This window comes from Onychostoma macrolepis, chromosome 12, assembly GCF_012432095.1.
Source record: "Onychostoma macrolepis isolate SWU-2019 chromosome 12, ASM1243209v1, whole genome shotgun sequence".
NCBI classification, from domain to species: domain Eukaryota; kingdom Metazoa; phylum Chordata; class Actinopteri; order Cypriniformes; family Cyprinidae; genus Onychostoma; species Onychostoma macrolepis.
In genome coordinates, this window is record NC_081166.1 from 8018676 (window position 1) to 8039103 (window position 20428).

Here is a 20428-nt window from a genome sequence, read left to right on the forward strand (position 1 = left end):
TAAACTATATAGGACACATATATTTTATTTTAATAATTTAATTTTAATAAAAAAAAAAAATAAAAAAAAAAATATATATATATATATATATATATATATATATATAAATAGGCCTATATTATTGTAGCCATGGCACAAATCTTTCTCTGTGTAGACTTCTGCACAGTTTGACCAAACATACTACTTTCTTTTAAAAACTGAAGATGTCAAGTCATTAATTACTGTGATTAAATTTTGGGAGTAGTTTAATAATATCAAAATTTTCCAAGTATCATGGTTATTCATATGCATATGTAGTCAGACATTGGTTTAGATTTATGAATTTCACAAAAATGCTACAGTATTAGAGAAATCATAAATATTCAATAAATAATTACTGTTGCAGTTAAATATTAATCAGAATAAGAAATTCTTCCTCCAAGTTATTCATTATTTATATTGCCGACTGCCTGGCAACTTAACAGCTTGGCGCATTAATATAGCCTACCTGTAGAGTTCAATTAATGTAAATATTGCCTGCGTTCATTGGCTGTTGTACGTCAGCTTCAAACGTGGCTCATCCAATCACATTTCAGAGTCAAAAATATCAATCGAGCAATTATGCAAAAATACAGGTGTTTGCTCATGACTCTCATCATTAAAAAGTTGCGACCCATCAAACAGTTCCGCGAATTGTAATGTACCATAAAAGAAGCGTTTTATTTCTTGGTTAAATGTTAGCGTCAGTCACCGCTGCGCTTGTGGCGCAATCTCCTCCCCTTCAGCGGATTCCAGCAGAAGCAGTCCGCCCGAGATTCTGTGGAGGAAGCGCGGTGAGCAAGATGGCGCTGTGTCGTTCAGCACTGAACAGCTCCCGTCGGGCTTTTTAACAAACACTTTCATTTGAGCTTAAATTAATCAATTAAAACGAAAGCCAGAATTCGCCTTGGGTTTTCTCCTTCAGTGGGAACGCAAGGAATACTCCACAGGACGCTCGCTTCATTTGGTGCAGAGAAGCAGCAGAACCCACCGCAGAAACCCTTACACGAGAATGACCAGAGAAGATTCAAATGAACACGGCAACGGCTTGCGGTGAGACCCATCCATGAGATAATGCACTGCATAACCAGTGGATTTTCTGGCTGTGCCCCTGTTTTGGCTCTATAGCATGGAGGAGCGAGAAAATGACATGTTTGAACAGAAAATAAACTCTTTTATTTAACATCAGAGACATCGTTACTGGACTTCACGTTATCTTCAGCATGTCAGGCACTGTAACACTGCTGGTCATGTCTGCGTCGTTTTTCAACCCTAGTTTTGCGCTGAGCTCTCATTTTGACTCAGGTAGGCTTCTTTATACATGCATCTGTATTTTATGTTTTTAATGCATGTAGTGTAGTGTCACAAATCATTTTTCAGTAAAAACCCGCTTCTGTGGTGATGCGCAAAATGCGCAAATGAAGAGCCGCTAGAAGGAGATCTTCTATTAGAAGCGTTTTGAATGATTTTTTATTACAGTTGTACGGGGAAATACTCGTAAACTGATCATTTTATTGTTTTTTAACGATCTATGTAAGATAGTCTTATTATTTCAGATTATAAGCCATAGGTGCAAGCAAACAAAATGACTCAATTTGCCTCTCCACACGTCCATTGACTCGCATGCCAAAGGTGAGAGGTGGAGTGTAAGACTGGGTGATTGATGCACAGGTAGCCATTTCTGATTGGACAAGCAGGACACTATCAACCTCCAGGGAGGTGTGTGTGTGTAGTGAGCAGCTAATTAAGAATATAATGACTGGTAAATGAGGAAGACCATAACCTTTGGTTCATGACAAGGTCAATTAAATGAATTAATGGGTGGTTTAAGACAAGTACAAACAGATATAGAGTCATATTTAAAATTGCACTCAAAAAAAACAAAGATTTGCATAAAGCATCTTCAATGCTTATATCATGGAAGTTCTGCCATTATTTACTCACCTTCATAAGATGGAAAGCTTCAGAAATTGGGTAAAGCCACATCAGATAGCTGCAAAAAAGAAAATAATGGCCTGAAGTTGTTCATGACTTTTATTTAGGGTGAATACAGGTAAAGTGGGACACTTAATGATCAGTTGTTGTTTTAAATAAGATTTTAATTAAGAAAAAAAAATTAAAATGACTCCAGAAAAATGTGGTGTGGAAACTATTTTCATTCAGTAATTGCTAGTAAATTTCACAAACAATTAAATGGAAATGGCAAATAACACATTGAATTAAACATGAAATTTGAATTTGAAAAACTAAAAAAAAAAAAAAAAAGGTATTTTCTTGTAAAACTTACTAGAATAATCTTATTTACGATAAGAAAAAATCAAATAATAAAAAATATAATTTTTTTTAAAAATCACTTTTTACAATGCAATGCTGAAATGTAATGAAAGAATATGTAATAAACATGCTTGATTATCCTTAAGTTTACCACTTTACCAATTAGCACTTGTATAATAAAAATACATAATAAAATATCAGATGACACTTATTGAAGCTCCATTACAACCCCTCACATTGTTCTAAACCTGTATTTTATTTATTTTATGAGTGAAGAATCCTCAGAATAGGAAATTGTCCATTTAACAACTGTTTATAGTCTGTCAGGCTCCAGAAAGGGCAAAAAAAAAAAAACATTCTGGAATTGTTCATATGACTCTTGAAAGTCCTCTGGAGTCATACAATAGTTTTGTAAGAAGAAGACCTGAATTTCATTTTTTAAATTTTTTTAAATTTATTTATTTTTCTAAAAATCTTGGTTGTCAGAGGGCGTAGGCGTATAAGATAAAGTTTGACATCAATGATGTTCATTCGTGAGACATTTGACGTCATTGACATCCAACCTGATATGACACTTCTAAAGGCACCACATTTGTTCCTCACACAAAGCTGTACCTTTCTGTTCTGCTGGATAAAAAATAACAGCATATGGGTTTGGAACAATGTGAAGTTGAATAAATAATGATGCAATTTTTGGTTGAACTATCCCTTTAAAGCCTCCCTATGGTGTGAAAATGAGCGATCATGTGGGTTGATGCCAGTGGTGAATGGTATTCCCTCCCTTCTAAATTAGGACTCAGCTGTGTGTTTGTTGCCTCCTCACATGGTTCCTATGGTTACAAGAAGGTCTGCAGACTTGGATTTAGGAATCTAAGCAGTGATTCCATTTCTCTGCATTTTTATTATTACCTTTTATGAGATATACTTCTATAAACTATATCGAAGCCTCTTTTCAGTATATGTACACCATGTTCCAAATTGACTTTCACAAATTGGAATTTCCATGTTTTACAGTTTCAATTTGGAGTCGCAGACCTCTTCCCCTCCTCCGAATTTAATTATGTCCATCAGCGGTGATGAAGAGGGGAACAAGGTCTATCTGTCAAAGTGATGAATGGAAGTAGGACTCATCCTGGAGAGTCTGGGAATGATTAGAGGGAGATAAAGGAAACAGAATCTGCTCTTGTAGTCCTGCTGGGCTTGTTTCAGACCAGGATACTGAAGCGTGATTCAAATTGATTCATTTGTTTTTGTTTTTTTTGAGTATTTGCAATGTAAATCATTTTCACTCTGAAACTACTAGTAAATTTCACAAACCAATCACCCAAAAATAAAAATTCAATCATTAATTACTCACCGTCATGTCGTTACAAACCCATAAGACCTTCGTTCATCTTTGGAACACAAATTGAGATATTTTTGATGAAATCCGAGAGCTTTCTGACCCTCTTTAGACAGCAACAGAACTGACACGTACAAGGTTCAGAAGCGTAGTCAGAACATCATTAAAATAGTCCATGTGACATCAGTGGTTCAACCGTAATTTTACGAAGCTACAAGAATACTTTTTGTGCGCAAAGAAAGTAAAAATAATGACATTATTCAATTTCTTCTCTTCCGTGTCTGAATTCGATGTGCGTTCAAGACACTGCCATGATGCATCCTTGTACATTTCTTTTTTTGCGAACAAGCCACAGTGCATCCGGGTTCAACATCAGAACAACGGCTCCTGTGTCAGCAGCATCACACACATGCATTGTGGTACTTTCGTGAATGCACAGCGTAGAATGACACAGCAGAGATGAATTGTTGAATAATGTTGTTATTTTTGTTTTCTTTGGCGCACAAAAAGTATTCTGGTAGTTTCATAAAATTAAGGTTGAACCACTGATGTCACATGGACTATTTTAATGATGCTCTGAATACATTTCTGGGCCTGAAGGGTCTGAAAGTCTCAGATTTCATCAAAAATATCTTAATTTGTGTTCCAAAGATAACACAAAGGTATTGTGTTGTAACGACATGAAGGTGAGTAATTAATTACAGAATTTTCATTTTTGGGTGAACTATCCCTTTAAATGTGAAATTAATGATTTTGAAGTTTGAGGTAATCTTTGTTTTATTTAAAACTTTGAAAATATTTTTTTTCGGTGTATCTCCTTTCTCTAGAAACATAATTTTGAGTGTTTAAAATGCAAATGTTGTCACACTTCAGGCTGAAATTTAGGGACAAATTCTGGGAAATCTTCTTTTACCCCATCATTTGCATTTTAATTGCCTTTTAGATTTTGTTTAGCTAGAAGGTGAATGACTCATGATGACTTGGTAAGTCAGCAGTTATGACCATGAATCATGGTGATGTAGCGCTGAGCATCATTACAGCTGGATCTTCTTAATGGATTCTAAAATTAGTTGGCTGTTACAGATAATTAAAAACAAAACTGTTAACTTTTTAAATAGGTCCAGAACAGCATGGCTCTAGTTAGACAATTGTTCCTGAGGTTATGTTGAAATTTACTTCTCAGTAATATAGAAACTGAAACGATAGAGAGGCTTGGCCATTGTAATGATGACATCATCTTTCTGGAAGCAGTGTTTGTTGGGTAATTGCTGGTGGTGTTGGCGGCCATCCCATGCCAGCCTCCAGAGCTCAAGTTTCCTGACTGCCAGACAATCAGACTGTCCTGTAGCACTGGGCTCTTCCTAAAAGACCAATTGCTGTTTATTCCCCTCCTGTGAATTTCGCGCACAGGATCTGACAGAACGATCGGTAAGAACATGTTACAATAGATTGTAGTAGATTATATACGCACGTTGAGATGTGCTAGTGGAGAAACAGGGAAAGACGAAATATGACATAATGAGATTTTGTAACCATCGAACAAATTCTTCAAACCGTCCGAAAGAAAGTTTGTATAAGACGTGTCGGGTTGAGATTGAGAAGAGAGGATATTTTGTGCTATGAAGGACATAGCGGTTACATGATGCACAAGTAATGGTGAAGGGCAGTGAAAAGGCATCGGGTGTAATGTAAACAAGCTGGTGAGAGGTGAGTGGCACTATGGTTTATATGCAATTTTGATTTATTTATGGTTTACTGGATTTAGTGAGTGGAGAATTTGAATATATACTGTTTAAAATGTTGGTGTTTTTTGATAGAAAGTAATACTTTTATTCAGCTACAATACATTAAATTCATAAAAAGTGACAATAAAGACATTTATAATGTTAGGATGTCTCTTTCAAATAAATGCTGTTCTTTTCGACTTTATATTTATCAAAGAATGCTGAAAAAAATGCATCACATTTTTCTTGATATTCTTGTTTCTTCTGAAGGATCATGTGACACCGAAAACTGGCGTAATGGCTGCTGAAAATTCAGCATTGCCATCACAGGAATAAATGATAATAGAAAACAGCTTAAATGTAAAATAGTTTACAATATTACTGTTTTTATTGTATTTTTGATTAATTAAATGCAGCCTTGGTGAGCATAATAGACTTCTTTAATAAATATTAAAACATCTCAATAACTCTGAACTTTCGGACAGTACTATACAGTTCATTTCACAGGCTTGAGGTCTGGGCTTTGTGCACAGGAGAATTCTGATGCTGGAACATGAGATGTATGCCTCATTTTTCCATTTTTTTTCTTTTAATGTTGGTCTATATGAGTTGTTGCATGGCTGTTTGCTTGATTTTATGTACCTATTTGTAATACATGTAGCTGAAAAAGCCAAAGGCATTAATTAAAAGGGGGTGTCCACATGCTTCAGCAATGATACATTTGCTCCCATCAGTTCTATTCTAAGTAAAGCTCTCAACACCTACTCGTTGGCTCCAAGCACTGTCGTTTGTTCCTTCAGGTTCAGTTACAAACAAGCTGCCATGATTGGTGCTAATGGCCTGTGCCATTGCATTTGTGCATGTGTGTGTGTTTTTGTAGTAAGAGAATACGAGTATGTAGGAGTGCAGGAGATGGTGGAAGATAATCGATCCTGATGGAAAGAAGTCATCTAGTGCAGTTAGAAAAGAGCAGTCCATCATCTCTCTCCTCTCCAAAAAATATGGCATCCGCTAACAGATGCCACTCCCAGTGATGGAGTCTGAATGATATTATTTTCTTGCTCTTTGTATTGAACTCTTTATTGATTAAGGCTCATCATAATGGATATGATTACAACCAATATTGGTTGTGTTGTCTTGGCTTTTTATATACTGTTGACAGTCTATGCCAGTCCAGTGCAATGTTATAAATGCTAATTAAAAATAAGAGGTATGTTTGCTTTGACTCAGGAAATTCATTGGAAAAACAACATAAGTATGCATTCTCAGACTCAAGGGAGAATTTTCTAATCTGCTAGTTGTGTGTATGTGTGTGTGTGTTTCCAGTAAATTTGAATGCTTTTCCGGCACTATCAAACTATATTATCAAAGCTTTGAGAAAACAAGGCCAAGTGCAAGACAGCAAGACTATTTCAGGGACTTGCATTAATGCCCAAAGTGGAGCTATTCAGTGTGAGAGAAAAGGAAGATTGTGACCTAGAACAGCACTGGAGTACCTAAGTTTTTTTTTTTTTTTTTTCCTTTGAGATGCAGTATAAGCCAGAAGCTTCATTTAAAAAGTCACATATATATATATATATATATATATATATATATTTGTTTTTTTTTTTTTTTTTACAATTAAAACAATTAAACAATTAAAAATAATTCATATAAGTAGATTATAACAAAAATATTGTCAGTTGAGTGTTCAATTATATTTAAATGATAAATACAATTATTAATTCATTTAAATGATTAAAATGCTACAGATTGCTCACTTGAGAATTAATGGCAGTAAAGAGTCAAATAAGTGTATAAACAGTTTACTAAATGTAATTGTAAAGTGACTTTACCTGTGAACACCATTGTTCACTGTTGAATGCATTGTAGTGTAACCGTGCTATTCTTTAGAAATCTTCCAAATGGTGGCATTTATTTATGTTAAAGGACTATCTTTTTTATAAACAATAAATAATATTTACCATTACTCCATTAGTAATATTTACGACAATGATTTTTCTATTCTCGATAGTATCCCAGTAATAAATAATTCCACAGAATAATTCCACAGAAAGAGCCAAAAAATGTATTAATTTGTTTGCATAAGGTTTGAATGCCATTGTATGCACAGAATGTTAAGAGGGCTTTGCAAATCCCTTTATGTATTTAAGGGATTATTTCTGTTATCGATGTTTAAGGCAGATGTTGCTACAACTTATCCACTTCATTGATGAAACTGGCAGCAGTTTTGCAAACATATTAAATGAATCCCTCTAGATGGGCCATGACCTCCCTGTAAGCACCTCCTGCTACTCAGTTCGTCTCTCTCTCTAGGCCACAGGGCATCACACAGTAAAAGCGCCGATGGTCCTCAGTGTCTGCTTGAGAAAAGTTGCTTGCTGTCACACTCACTGCAGACTGCAGTGACCCAGAAAATACAGATGGATTGCACAGCAAAATCACTCACACAAGGTAGAACAAAATGCTGAAAGGGCAGACTGTTGAGATGAGAAGTTTGACTGTAGGAGTAATTTAAGTCAAAAATGACAAATTGGCTGAGTTTGTACCCAAAGGTTAGATTGAGCTTTGAAATGGTACCGTAGTGTCCTGTATACCTGTATTCAACTATACTATTCTGTATTTTAGTGAAGTATGCTGTATGTAGCAGGCTTTTATTGCACTCTACTTCTGCACATCAGCACCATGGAGAGTTCCGGAGAGAGAAACAGAGGCCATTATGTTGTTCCCATCTCATATATATTACCATGTTGAAGGACAGCAAGGCTAAGATGCAAGCTTAATATAGAATCCATTATGATTGTTCGCTCTCTCCTTTTGCTGGCAATCTCAATGCATCCTGTAGAATACAGACAGCCATTGAATAAGAAAACTGATTGAAGGTTTTCTTGAAAGCGTCTGGAAGAGCAATAGGTTTGGAGAAATAACATTCAACAGCAATGAAGTGAAGTGTGTTTCAGGCTTTCTGGATTGAAGTGAATTGGTTTATTTCCTTCTACTGACATTTTCCATACATAGGGTACAAAAATCTATTTTAAAAAAATCAGAATTAATCTTTTTTTCCAGAATTAATTTGAATTTATAATTATTATTACTTTACAGTGACTTGAGAGTTAAATAGTTAAGCTTGATGTGCAGTCAACACAATATTTGTAAAACGGAAAGAAAAGAAAAGAAAAGAATGTCCTAATAACTTTCATTCTTGGGTGTCTCAATTTTAAGGACTATTATTATTAATATTGTTGTTGTTTGTTTGATTGTTTGTTTTTTAAAAAAGAGAGAAAATTATGTAGATATTATGTAGATTACATAAATATGTAGTTGTTTTTGGTAATTAAATTTCTTTATTTGTTTATAATTAAAAATGGTTTTACTACATCGAATCCCTGTATATGCCATTTTAATATATTGTATCAAATTATGATGTTAATCTTGTGATTTTATTTGTAGATACAGACAGTGTACAGAAATTTTTCATTTTCAAAACTACTTATTATGCTAGGTAATCTATTATTTATTTAATTATATATTCATTTATAACACAATATCCTTGTCATATCTAATGCTTAAAAAATGTAATGAGACACCAGAGTATCCTATTCGTGTACCTAAGTGTCTGCTAACTGCCATTTTACATCCTGGCAGCCAGTGTAATATTTCTTATGATTTCTGTGACTAGGAAAGACCCGGCATTAATGCACTGTATGCGATTAATGCGTGTTAGTGTATTTGTAATGAAAACACATGTAAGTGGGCATTAGTATTTCTCTGTCTCACAGCATTTGCTTTTGAGTGTGATCAAGAAGTGTAAGACAGAAGCGTTGCTGGTGAGTTTACACAGCAGATGCTTGTCACTCTATTTCCATGGCAACATGTGACACAGATGTCACACCATCCCATCATTTCAAAGTCATTAATCAAACTCTGATTGGCTTGGCCTGGAGGATTCATTCACCGGATACTGAATCACCTCTGTCACCATTGGTACTTCTGTCACCCTGGGCAATTAAGGGTTATTTACCATCTTTAGTTTATTAGGAGGTCAAATGAGGATGTTGAGGCTGGTAGTTATTTAAAGTAGCCATATTTTATACACTTGTTGCATTGTATTTTTTCCCTGAAGTCCATTTATTATGTTGCTCAAGACTACTTGAAATTTAGTTTTACACTCCTGTGTTATTTTAGCATCAAGATACTTTTGTTTTTATTATTTTAAATGAGTTTTTTTTCTCCGTTTTCACAATATATATATATATATATATATATATATAGATGTGTGTGTAGGCTATATATATATATATATATATATACACACACACAGTATATTTCTACATATATTTCATTAAAAAAACTTAGCAAGGCAACTATTTCAGGTAACTGAAATATTTAAATTTTAGTTTATTTTTTATTTAGCTTTTGTTTAATTTTACACCATTTTAGTTAACTATAGTAACCATGTTAGATGCCAATATTATATAAATCAAACTATGATTTGTCATGACGGTCAGACAGTCTTTCCTGACTAATAGGCAGTTTTAGTTAAAAAAAAAAAAAAAAAAAGAGAGATGTTGTTCCTTTTAATGTTTTTCTTGACGTGGATTTATTAAATATTAAGAGTATTAGCACATCGGTTCACAAAGACACACAGATATATCTTAAACTACCCTGCAGGCAATAACCCTTCCATCAAACACATTTCTTCTATTAATATCACCCACTGAAAGTACAGAAATGAAAATAAACAGTGTAGACTTATGCACAAAAATAGTAAAAAACAAAATAAAAAAAAACATGAAAGAGCAACAAATAGACATATTACATAACACTGCATTCTATAATAATAATTCAAATAATATTCCTACTAAATTATCCTACAAATGACAATGATTTTCAGATACCAGACTATCTATATATATATATATGTCAGGGAACACAGACTCAGATAGACAGTTTGTAGCAAAACACAACAACGGGTGTATTTATTGACAAATACAGTGTAGCAGAAATAAAGGTCTGGAGAGACTGACAAGACACTGGAGGGAATGATGATTGGATTATTGGACTTGGAACTCTCACACACACACAGCACAGAGGGGTAAGTATTTGGATCCAGGAAGAACAGGTGAGTGACGGAGAATGTCCTGGAAGATCGTATGCGACGAAGAAGTTTCCTTGGAAGGAGATAATACACTCTTGGAGAGTAGAGTAGCGTTGGCATCTGTGATCTACAAGGGAGATCAGACAATGAGCGAGTGCTGAGTGCATGCTTAAGTGTGTGCTGGTGATTGCGTGACAGGTGTGGCTGGTTAGTAATTGGGAGCGTTGAGTGGGGGTGGAGCCTGGTGTAGCTGTGACAATTAGAATGTGGCGCCTAGGTGGGCGACCTCGACCTCGCAGTGCTGGACATTGAGGGTGCGTTGAGTGGAATTCTGTGAGGAGGTTAGGATCCAAGATGTCATCCCTGGTGACCCAAGATCTCTCCTCTGCGCCGAAGCCTTCCCAGTTTACCAAGTATTCCAAAAGCCCACCTCGACGCCTAGAATTCAGGATCTCCTTGACTGAGTATACGGTTCCATCCTCCAGCATTATAGGAAGAGGGGGTTCGGCTACGGGTCCAGGCTCTGTGGAGACAGGAGAGACCGGTGAGTGATATGGTTTTAAGAGTGAAACATGAAATGTGGGGTGAATTCTGTATTGTGCAGGTACTTGTAGTTGGTAGGTGACTGGGTTGACCTGACGGACGATAGGGAAGGGGCCAATGAACCTGGGACTCAGCCTCTTGCAGGGTAACCGGAGCCGTATGTCCCTTGTGGAGAGCCATACCTTCTGACCTGGTTTGTAAGTAGGTGTTGAGGTCCTCTGTAGGTCAGCATGGTGTTTTGACGGTAGGCTCTCTGCAGATGTTGGTGGGCTAAGTCCCAGACCCTCTCGCTCTCCTGGAACCAATGCGTGACAGAAGGTACTTCCGAAGGTTCCCCAGACATAGGGAATAGGGGTGGTTGATAACCGAATATGCACTGGAAGGGTGTCAGATCAGTGGATGGTTGTCGTAGGTAGTTTTGTGCGTACTCGCCCCAAGCAAGGAATCGGTTCCAGGAGTTCTGGTGGTTGCGGCAGAAGGTAGCGGCCAATTTCCTGGATCTTTCTCTCTGTTTGGCCATTGCTCTGAGGGTGGTACCCGGATGACAGGCTCACGGTCACATCTAGGAGGGAGAAGAATGCTCGCCAGACTCGGGAGATGAACTGGGGACCTCTATCAGATACGATATCCTCCGGGAGTCCGAAGTTGCAAAAGACATGATTGAAGAGTTGTTCTGCCGTCTCCATGGCGGTAGGTAAACCCTTGAGGGGAATAAGTTTGCAGGCTTTAGAGAATCGGTCAACTGCCACTAATATACATGTGTTACCATCTGATGGAGGTAGATCTGTCACAAAATCCACTCCTAGATGTGACCAGGGGCGTAGAGGAACGGGAAGAGGTACAAACTTGTCACCTTTCGGCGAAATTCGCCGTTTTCACGTTGAAATAGGTCATTCACGTGAATCGTGTAGATCTGTAAAAAAAAAAAATCTGCTAGTCATCGGTGTCACGTCACCTGTAGCGTTTTTTTCCCGTTAACAAAGGAATGGCCCTGCCCAACTCTGCCTCTGATTGGCTTACCTTAATGTTCTTTCCCTCATCCAACCAATCTCACTCCTGAAGCATAACTTTTAGATGCTGCAGGCAACTGTCCATATTTCCAGAGGCTACGTAAAACATGAAGGAACAAGCTAACGGCAAGCAACTTATTTTTGAAGTAATTGGGCTATGTTGGTGGTTAGATTAGCCTGTTTGTAGCTAGCTAAATTAAGTTCGCTTGTGTTCCAGTATAAATGGTGATTACCGCGCGAGACTGCGGTTTGTTTGTTTTTTGTTGTTTTGCGTGAGGCTGCTGTTGCAATAGCTATGAAGATTGTAAGTTACTTTATCGCTACTTGAGTTCGCTACCCTTTGCAAACTGCTCAGTCTCGACCTTAACATTTGTCTCACATATCAGTAAGATATTACACTGACATGAAGTCGATTTGAGAACTGTTCGACCTACAAGTAAAGCATTGCTGTTTAATGTACAGTAATATTAGTATCACTCAGCTCAAGTGGAGGCAGCGCTAAACTATAGCTAAGTGTCCGTCTGTAACAGCCTGTTTCAAGACGGAGAAACACCTCGCGTTTAGCCCGTCAGCTGCTTCAAAAATTCAAGTGCTGAAATGAAGATTTACAGTAGAGGTCTGCACGGGCTTTAAATTGAAGCCCGAACCAGGCCCGTGCCCGAGATCGTCTGACCCGACCCGAGCGGCACCGTTAAATTTAGAGCCCGAACTCATTTTTTTTTTTTCACAACGAATAGCCAATTTAATAATAATAAAAAAAAAAAGGATGCTGTATTTCACGATTGCATGCAACGGTCAGTAAGCACATGTCAAGCAACAGATTCATCAAGGCTCGGCCACTTCACAAGGCAAAAGAAAAAAAACACTTAACGTTAGGCCTACCAGTTATGAAAGTTTATGAACATCAGGTGCAGCGGTCACATAAATTCTGCCGAATTTTTGGATGGTTGTATACGACAAGACGATAATTCTTCCACCTTGCAAATTATGGTAATTTTCGTCAGTTAAGGCTCGTTAGCATTCGGCCTGCTTTAAATCAGACACAGATGTAGTGCGGTAAGATCGCGTTTATTTGAATTAATCAATCATTTATTTGAATTAGCGAGAGAGAGAGGGACGAAAGTTGCGTGGGGGTGTCACCTTTTTCACCCCTGAGGAGTTTGCACCCCTGAGGTAGGAGTTTTCCAGAGGGTAGATGTCGTGGTGTTTTTGCCATTGCGCATTCCGCACACCCTCTCACGTACCTTCTGATGTCTTCAGCCATTCCGGGCCACCAGAAACGATCTTTAATCAGCGAGAGAGAGCTTCTCTGTGGGACTTTCGACGGACGTGGAGTTGAGAGAAATGACAGGTGAAGGTGACATAGGATGTGGTAACACTGGAAAGCATCCGGGGAAGCAACTCTTACCCCACTTCAGGATGTCACCAGTGGTCCATAAGATGACAGGAGAATGGGAAACGAGCCACGGGCGCCCCAATACAACCCCAGCGGTGGAATTTTCCAGAACCAGCAGGTGGATTTCTTCAGTATGTAACTGCCCAACTTGTAATTTGATGGGTCCGACCGAATAACGGACCTTCCCTCGGCCAAAGGGGCTACCAGTTATGGACCGGAGTTGGTACTGAATGGTATTCATCTTTTTCTTGAGTAGGAGTTGATTGCAGAGCTCGTCTGAGATGAAGTTGCCGGCTGACCCGGAGTCGAGGAGGGCATGCGCTGTAACTGAGTTACCGGGGACAGTGAGTTGAACCATAAATGGTGAGTGGTTTTGTATTGAGGGAGGAATAGTAAACTGTACTAACCGAAGGTCTTGGAGGACGGATTGGACAGGTAGGAAGACAATGTCCCGTCTGGCCGCAATATAAGCACAAGCCCTGGGTTATCCGATGTCGAAAGGTCGTCAATAGGGAGTGCTCATTCCATCCGCTCGATGCTGCGAGAGTTTGGAATCGAAGCGCGTAGTCTTGGATCGAGCCCGTACCTTGTTGTAGGTGATAGAGCTGCTCGCTGATGGTTGAGTCTCCAGCCGGTCGTCCAAATACCTCACGAAAATGGGTCATAAAGGAACTGAGCGATCGAGTTGCGGGACCATCTTGGTGCCATAAGTATTCTGCCCACTGGAGCGCTCGACCTGATAACAGAGTGAGGATATACAAAATTTTTGCTCTTTCGGTGGGGAAGCGATGAGGCTGCATCTCGAGGGCGAGTGTGCATTGTAGAAGGAATCCATTGCATTCCACCTCCAAGCCAGAGTAGGGCGCCGGGTTGACCATGGGACTGATGGTGTAGACCGATGAAGAAACAGACTGTGCAGGAAGACTGGGCCGAGGTGCTGGTGTGGGATTTGCCGGAGCCGGAGTGGTAGGTGCACTGAGAACTTTGCGGAGGGAGTCCACTAACTCCTGGAATGGGTCAACACCCGTGGGGTTCATGTTGATCTGTTCTGGTCTTCTGTCAGGGAACACAGACTCAGATAGACAGTTTGTAGAAAAACCCAACAACGGGTGTATTTATTGACAAATACAGTGTAGCAGAAATGATAAGGACTGGAGAGACTGACAAGACACTGGAATGATGATTGGATTACCGGACTTGGAACTCACACACAGCACAGAGGGGTAAGTATTTGGATCCAGGAGTCGGGAGAACAGGTGAGTGACGGAGAATGTCCTGGAAGATCGTATGCGATGAAGAAGTTTCCTTGGAAGGCAATAATACACTCTTGGAGAGTAGAGTAGCGTTAGCATCTGTGATCTACAAGGGAGATCAGACAATGAGTGAGTGCTGAGTGCATGCTTAAGTGTGTGCTGGTGATTGCGTGACAGGTGTGGCTGGTTAGTAATTGGGTGATTGGGAGCGTTGAGTGGGGGTGGAGCCTGGTGTAGCTGTGACAATATATATATATATATATACAGTGAGGAAAATAAGTATTTGAACACCCTGCTATTTTGCAAGTTCTCCCACTTAGAAATCATGGAGGGGTCTGAAATTGTCATCGTAGGTGCATGTCCACTGTGAGAGACATAATCTAAAAAAAAATCCAGAAATCACAATGTATGATTTTTAACTATTTATTTGTATGATACAGCTGCAAATAAGTATTTGAACACCTGAGAAAATCAATGTTAATATTTGGTACAGTAGCCTTTGTTTGCAATTACAGAGGTCAAACGTTTCCTGTAGTTTTCACCAGGTTTGCACACACTGCAGGAGGGATTTTGGCCCACTCCTCCACACAGATCTTCTCTAGATCAGTCAGGTTTCTGGCTTTGAGCTCCCTCAAAGATTCTCTATTGGGTTTAGGTCTGGAGACTGGCTAGGCCACGCCAGAACCTTGATATGCTTCTTACAGAGCCACTCCTTGGTTATCCTGGCTGTGTGCTTGGTCATTGTCATGTTGGAAGACCCAGCCTCGACCCATCTTCAATGCTCTAACTGAGGGAAGGAGGTTGTTCCCAAAATCTCACAATACATGACCCGGTCATCCTCTCCTTAATACAGTGCAGTCGCCCTGTCCCATGTGCAGAAAAACACCCCAAAGCATGATGCTACCACCCCATGCTTCACAGTAGGGATGGTGTTCTTGGGATGGTACTCATCATTCTTCTTCCTCCAAACACGTTTAGTGGAATTATGACCAAAAGTTATATTTTGGTCTCATCTGACCACATGACTTTCTCCCATGACTCCTCTGGATCATCCAAATGGTCATTGGCAAACTTAAGTCGGGCCTGGACATGTGCTGGTTTAAGCTGGAACCTTCCGTGCCATGCATGATTTCAAACCATGACGTCTTAGTGTATTACCAACAGTAACCTTGGAAACGGTGGTCCCAGCTCTTTTCAGGTCATTGACCAGCTCCTCCCGTGTAGTTCTGGGCTGATTTCTCACCTTTCTTAGGATCATTGAGACCCCACGAGGTGAGATCTTGCATGGAGCCCCAGTCCGAGGAGATTGACAGTCATGTTTAGCTTCTTCCATTTTCTAATGATTGCTCCAACAGTGGACCTTTTTTCACCAAGCTGCTTGGCAATTTCCCCGTAGCCCTTTCCAGCCTTGTGGAGGTGTACAATTTTGTCTCTAGTGTCTTTGGACAGCTCTTTGGTCTTGGCCATGTTAGTAGTTGGATTCTTACTGATTGTATGGGGTGGACACGTGTCTTTATGCAGCAAACGACCTCAAACGACCTCATCTAATTTAGGATAATAAAAGGAGTGGAGGTGGACATTTTAAAAGCAGACTAACAGGTCTTTGAGGGTCAGAATTCTAGCTGATAGACAGGTGTTCAAATACTTATTTGCAGCTGTATCATACAAATAAATAGTTAAAAAATCATACATTGTGATTTCTAGATTTTTTTTTTTAGATTATGTCTCTCACAGTGGACATGCACCTACGATGACAATTTCAGACCCCTCCATGATTTCTAAGTGGGAGAACTTGCAAAATAGCAGGGTGTTCAAATACTTATTTTCCTCACTGTATATATATATATATATATATATATATATATCTTTAAAATAAATAGTTTTAGGATTTTTAACATTTAAAAAATAGGAGATAATGAAACTTTTATTTTTATACTAATAATATAATTTGTAGTGAAATATTTTATATATAAAAAAATGCTGAAAATGCTATCAGACAGACCACACTCTTTGCAGTCACACGTGTAGCACATGCTCTGCTAAACTGAAGGAACTGAAGGTTATATAAAGCTGCCATTGTGATCACAGAAGCTGGAAGATTCTAGATGTGTTTCCCTGCTGCTAGTCAGAACCCAAACCAGGCAGAACTGAACCTGCTATTTATGGATAATCGAGCCCTGACCTTCAAAGCCCACATCATGTGATATGTGTTGAAATTAACGAAACATATGTAGTCTCACTGTCTCCATGGCAACCGCTCTTCAGCATCCATGGCACAGTGAGAGCACACTTAAGCTTTCGGTTCTCAATGCTTAATCGTACTGTGGCCATCTATAACCACGGCAACAGCAGGAAGACCAGTTCAGGCTTTGAAGGAATTAGAGGCACTGGTCTTGTAGATCCGTTATTCAGAGGGGAAGTGAAAATTCTCATTTTGCTTGAATTGAATTGTTATACAATTAGTGAGTTTTCAACACTTAAATTTATTATTATTCACTCTCTGGTCATCCAAGATGTTGATGAGTTTGTTTCTTCATCTTAACAGATTTGGAGAAACTTAGCATTCCATCACTTGCTCACCAGTGAATGGGTGCCGTCAGAATGAGAGTTCTGAGAGAACTGTCGATAAAAAACATCAGAATAATCCACGAGTAATCCACATGACTCCAGACCATATATCAACATCTTCTGAAGTGAACAGCTGCGTGATTGTAAGAAAGAAATCCTTTATTATGATATTTTTACCTTCAAACAGCTAAAATATTCTCATATTTCCTCTACTGTATATAATATAGCTTTCTCCAGTCAAAAAGCAATCTTGTCTGAATCAGGAGAGAAATATGCACAGATTGCAAATTCACTTGAAAAAACATTTCAAAACAGTTCTAAACAAATATTTTGATGTGAGAGGAGAGCATGGGATGGACTTTTTCACTGGAAGAGTGTTATTATGGATAGTAATAATAGTGTTATTACGAACCAATATTTTAACCAGAAGTGATGATTTAAAGTTAAAAACGTCTTAATAAAGGATTTATTTCTTACAAAGACACATCTTTTCACTTCACAAGATGTTAATTGATGAACTGGAGTTTACTTGTGCTGTTTTTATCAGCTGTTTGGACTCTAGTTCTGACGGCACCCATTCACTGCAGAGGATCCACTGGTGAGCAAGTGATGCAATGCTATTTTCAGTAGATATTGCTGCATTGGATTTAATTAGAAATCTTTTAGTCAGACACAAATAACTCTCAGTCCATGTTTATAATACAAATATTTGAATAAGAGATATGGCCCGAGGCTGAAACGGAGATAGTACATCTGCATACATTTCTAACATGAAGAAAACCGGGAAAAATATTGAATTAAACTCTAACACAGAGTCTATCTCAGACATTTTTTTCCTCATTTTATTCTGCAGTACATTGTCTTCCTTTTATTTCTTCATCATTATTTAATCAGCTGCCTGATGCTGCAGCAGCTCTTATAGGAACCGAGTTACAACTCCACCAACTACTATCTCCTACTTCACTGGTGTGTGTTTAAATTTTAATGTCATGTTCTTGTCCTCAGAGTTTGAGTATCCTCTCTGGATATGAGCCTCCTGACCCGAACCACATAGGAGTGCATGGAAAGACATCAAAAAGAGGCCTAGCAACGTTTGTTTTTAGCGCAAGTTACATAACTTGAGTGGCACGTAACCATGCAGAGATCTGCATCTCTGAGAGGAGATGATGTGGTGGGTGTCTAGCAGGATCAGACCAGGAATAAGGCATTTAGACTCCCAAGAGCCCAGCTGCTGGTTTCCACCACAGACACAGAAAGGATCAAAGGGAGAGAGTGTCAATGCTGGAATGACAGTGAGTAGATGGATTGAGAGATAAAAAATCGGCTCTGGTGAGCTGCCTGCATATGCGGCATTTTAAGTAACTCCTGACATGAGAGCTGTGCCAGACGTTAGGCGGTATTTTTATGCCTTACAAAATACCTTTTGGACAGAAGAAGCATTGCATGTATCCTTCATGAAGGCAAATCTCATAATTCGCTGTGACAAAATCCTATCCAATACAGCAGAGAAATTTTGATTATAAATATATTTAGGTATAGTTAGCATGCCCTGTGTTGCAAAATACTAAACTATAAACTCTAAATGTTAGAAATAACATTTGTTTTATTTATGTTTTTGAAAGAAGTCTCACTAAGACTGCATTTACCAAGATTACATTAACAACAGTAATGTTCTGAAATATTATTACAGTTTATAAAAACTGGTCTCTATTTTAATATATTTTAAAATGTAATTTATTCCTGTAATGACAAAGCTGAATTTTCAGCAGCCATTGCTCCAGTCTTCAGTGTCATGTGATCCTTCAGAAATCATTCTAATATGCTGATTTGCTGCTCAAGAAACATTTCTTTATTTCTTTTTTATTATCACCATTGGAAAAATTTGAAAATTAAGTTGTACTGCTTATTTTTTTATTTTTTTATTATTTATTATTATATTATATTATTATTATTATTATTTTCTTCAATGAATAGAATGTTCAAAAAACTGCATTTTTTTAAAACATGAACAAAGCCTTTAATCTCACTTTTGAACAATTTAATACAACCTTGCTGAATTAAAGTATTAATTTAAAAAAAAATCGTCTTGACCGCAAGCTTTCGAATGGTAATTATATAATTCTATACTGTATATTAAAAAAAAAAACACTGATATTCATATTAGACTTTTCACCCAGTGTAAGTGTTATTTTAATGTAATTAGAGCATCGTGTAATTTGCAAAATGCTAACCAAACTTTTGAAAATTAAGTCAGTTTTCCTGTGTGCTTCATTTGAAAAGTTTTTTTTTTATGTTATTGCTGCCTATGTAGAATATTGCAAATTAGTCACTCATTTCAGTTGTGATGCTTCATTTAAAGACAGTAAAACAACAAGAAAGCTCACTAGGTTTTGGAAGACAGCCATGAAATGGCTGGAGGAAGGGATGATTGATCCATATGTTCACTTTTTCTATTGATTTTGGTGAGCTTTGAGAATGCACAGAGATGCTATTCCTGTCACAAGCATCATGTAGACACACTGACTTAAGGGCAGTTTATCGATTAAAAAGGCTTCTTACTGTGCACAGACAGCAACAGCAGCAAGCATGTGTGTGCGTTTTCACTGGGAACACATTCCTGTGCTATGACTGAACAGGAAGTCAGAGTCAAACCTTGACCTTTTTCCCCATTAAACCCTGCACTTTCAGGGGGGAAAAAAATGTACAGAGCTCTCATTGGGCCGGTACCCTAACGACGGTCACACACAGGACAAGAAGTACACCATCACGTCGCATCTAGGAAAGGTATCACACACTGTATGCATCACATACAATTCAAGTTAGCAGTCCAAAACAATAATCTAATCTTCAAAAAGGTAAATTAAATTCACTTCAAGAATGAACAAAGTGGCATTGGTGAGTTAGAAGTTCGGTGTTTGAAAAAACAGAGCAAATGGAAAGAGAAAGCAAGATCAATTATAGCGCTCTATATGAAGCAGATGACTTCATTTAAGCCAGAGGAAGACAAATATTTGAATACATCGTCTGATATACTGTATATTGTACTGGCAGAGCAAGCAGATAAGCGACAGTTTCAATCTGATTTCAACTTCCGGGAATCAAGGTACAGCATTCCACCTAGAAACAAGGTTTATGCAATGAGCGGATTTGAGGAAGAACTGATCACTGGATTAACCAGAGTTTACCAGAGTGGCATCAAATT

General features: G+C 38.2%; 1 protein-coding gene across 2 annotated transcripts in view; it reads left to right on the top strand.

Moving 5' to 3' along the window:
- The window catches only part of aatkb (apoptosis-associated tyrosine kinase b), a 70301-nt gene that overhangs the window by 12620 nt on the left and 37253 nt on the right, over window positions 1-20428 (top strand). Inside the window, exon 1 of one of the 2 annotated variants that reach the window (XM_058793801.1) lies at window positions 614-1323. The exons of the other annotated variant lie outside the window; for it this stretch is intronic. Within the exon in view, the coding sequence (XP_058649784.1) occupies window positions 1242-1323 (82 nt within the window). The 5' untranslated portion in view covers window positions 614-1241. Of the gene's footprint in view, window positions 1-613; window positions 1324-20428 lie in introns of those variants that run through there. 2 annotated transcript variants of the gene reach the window in all.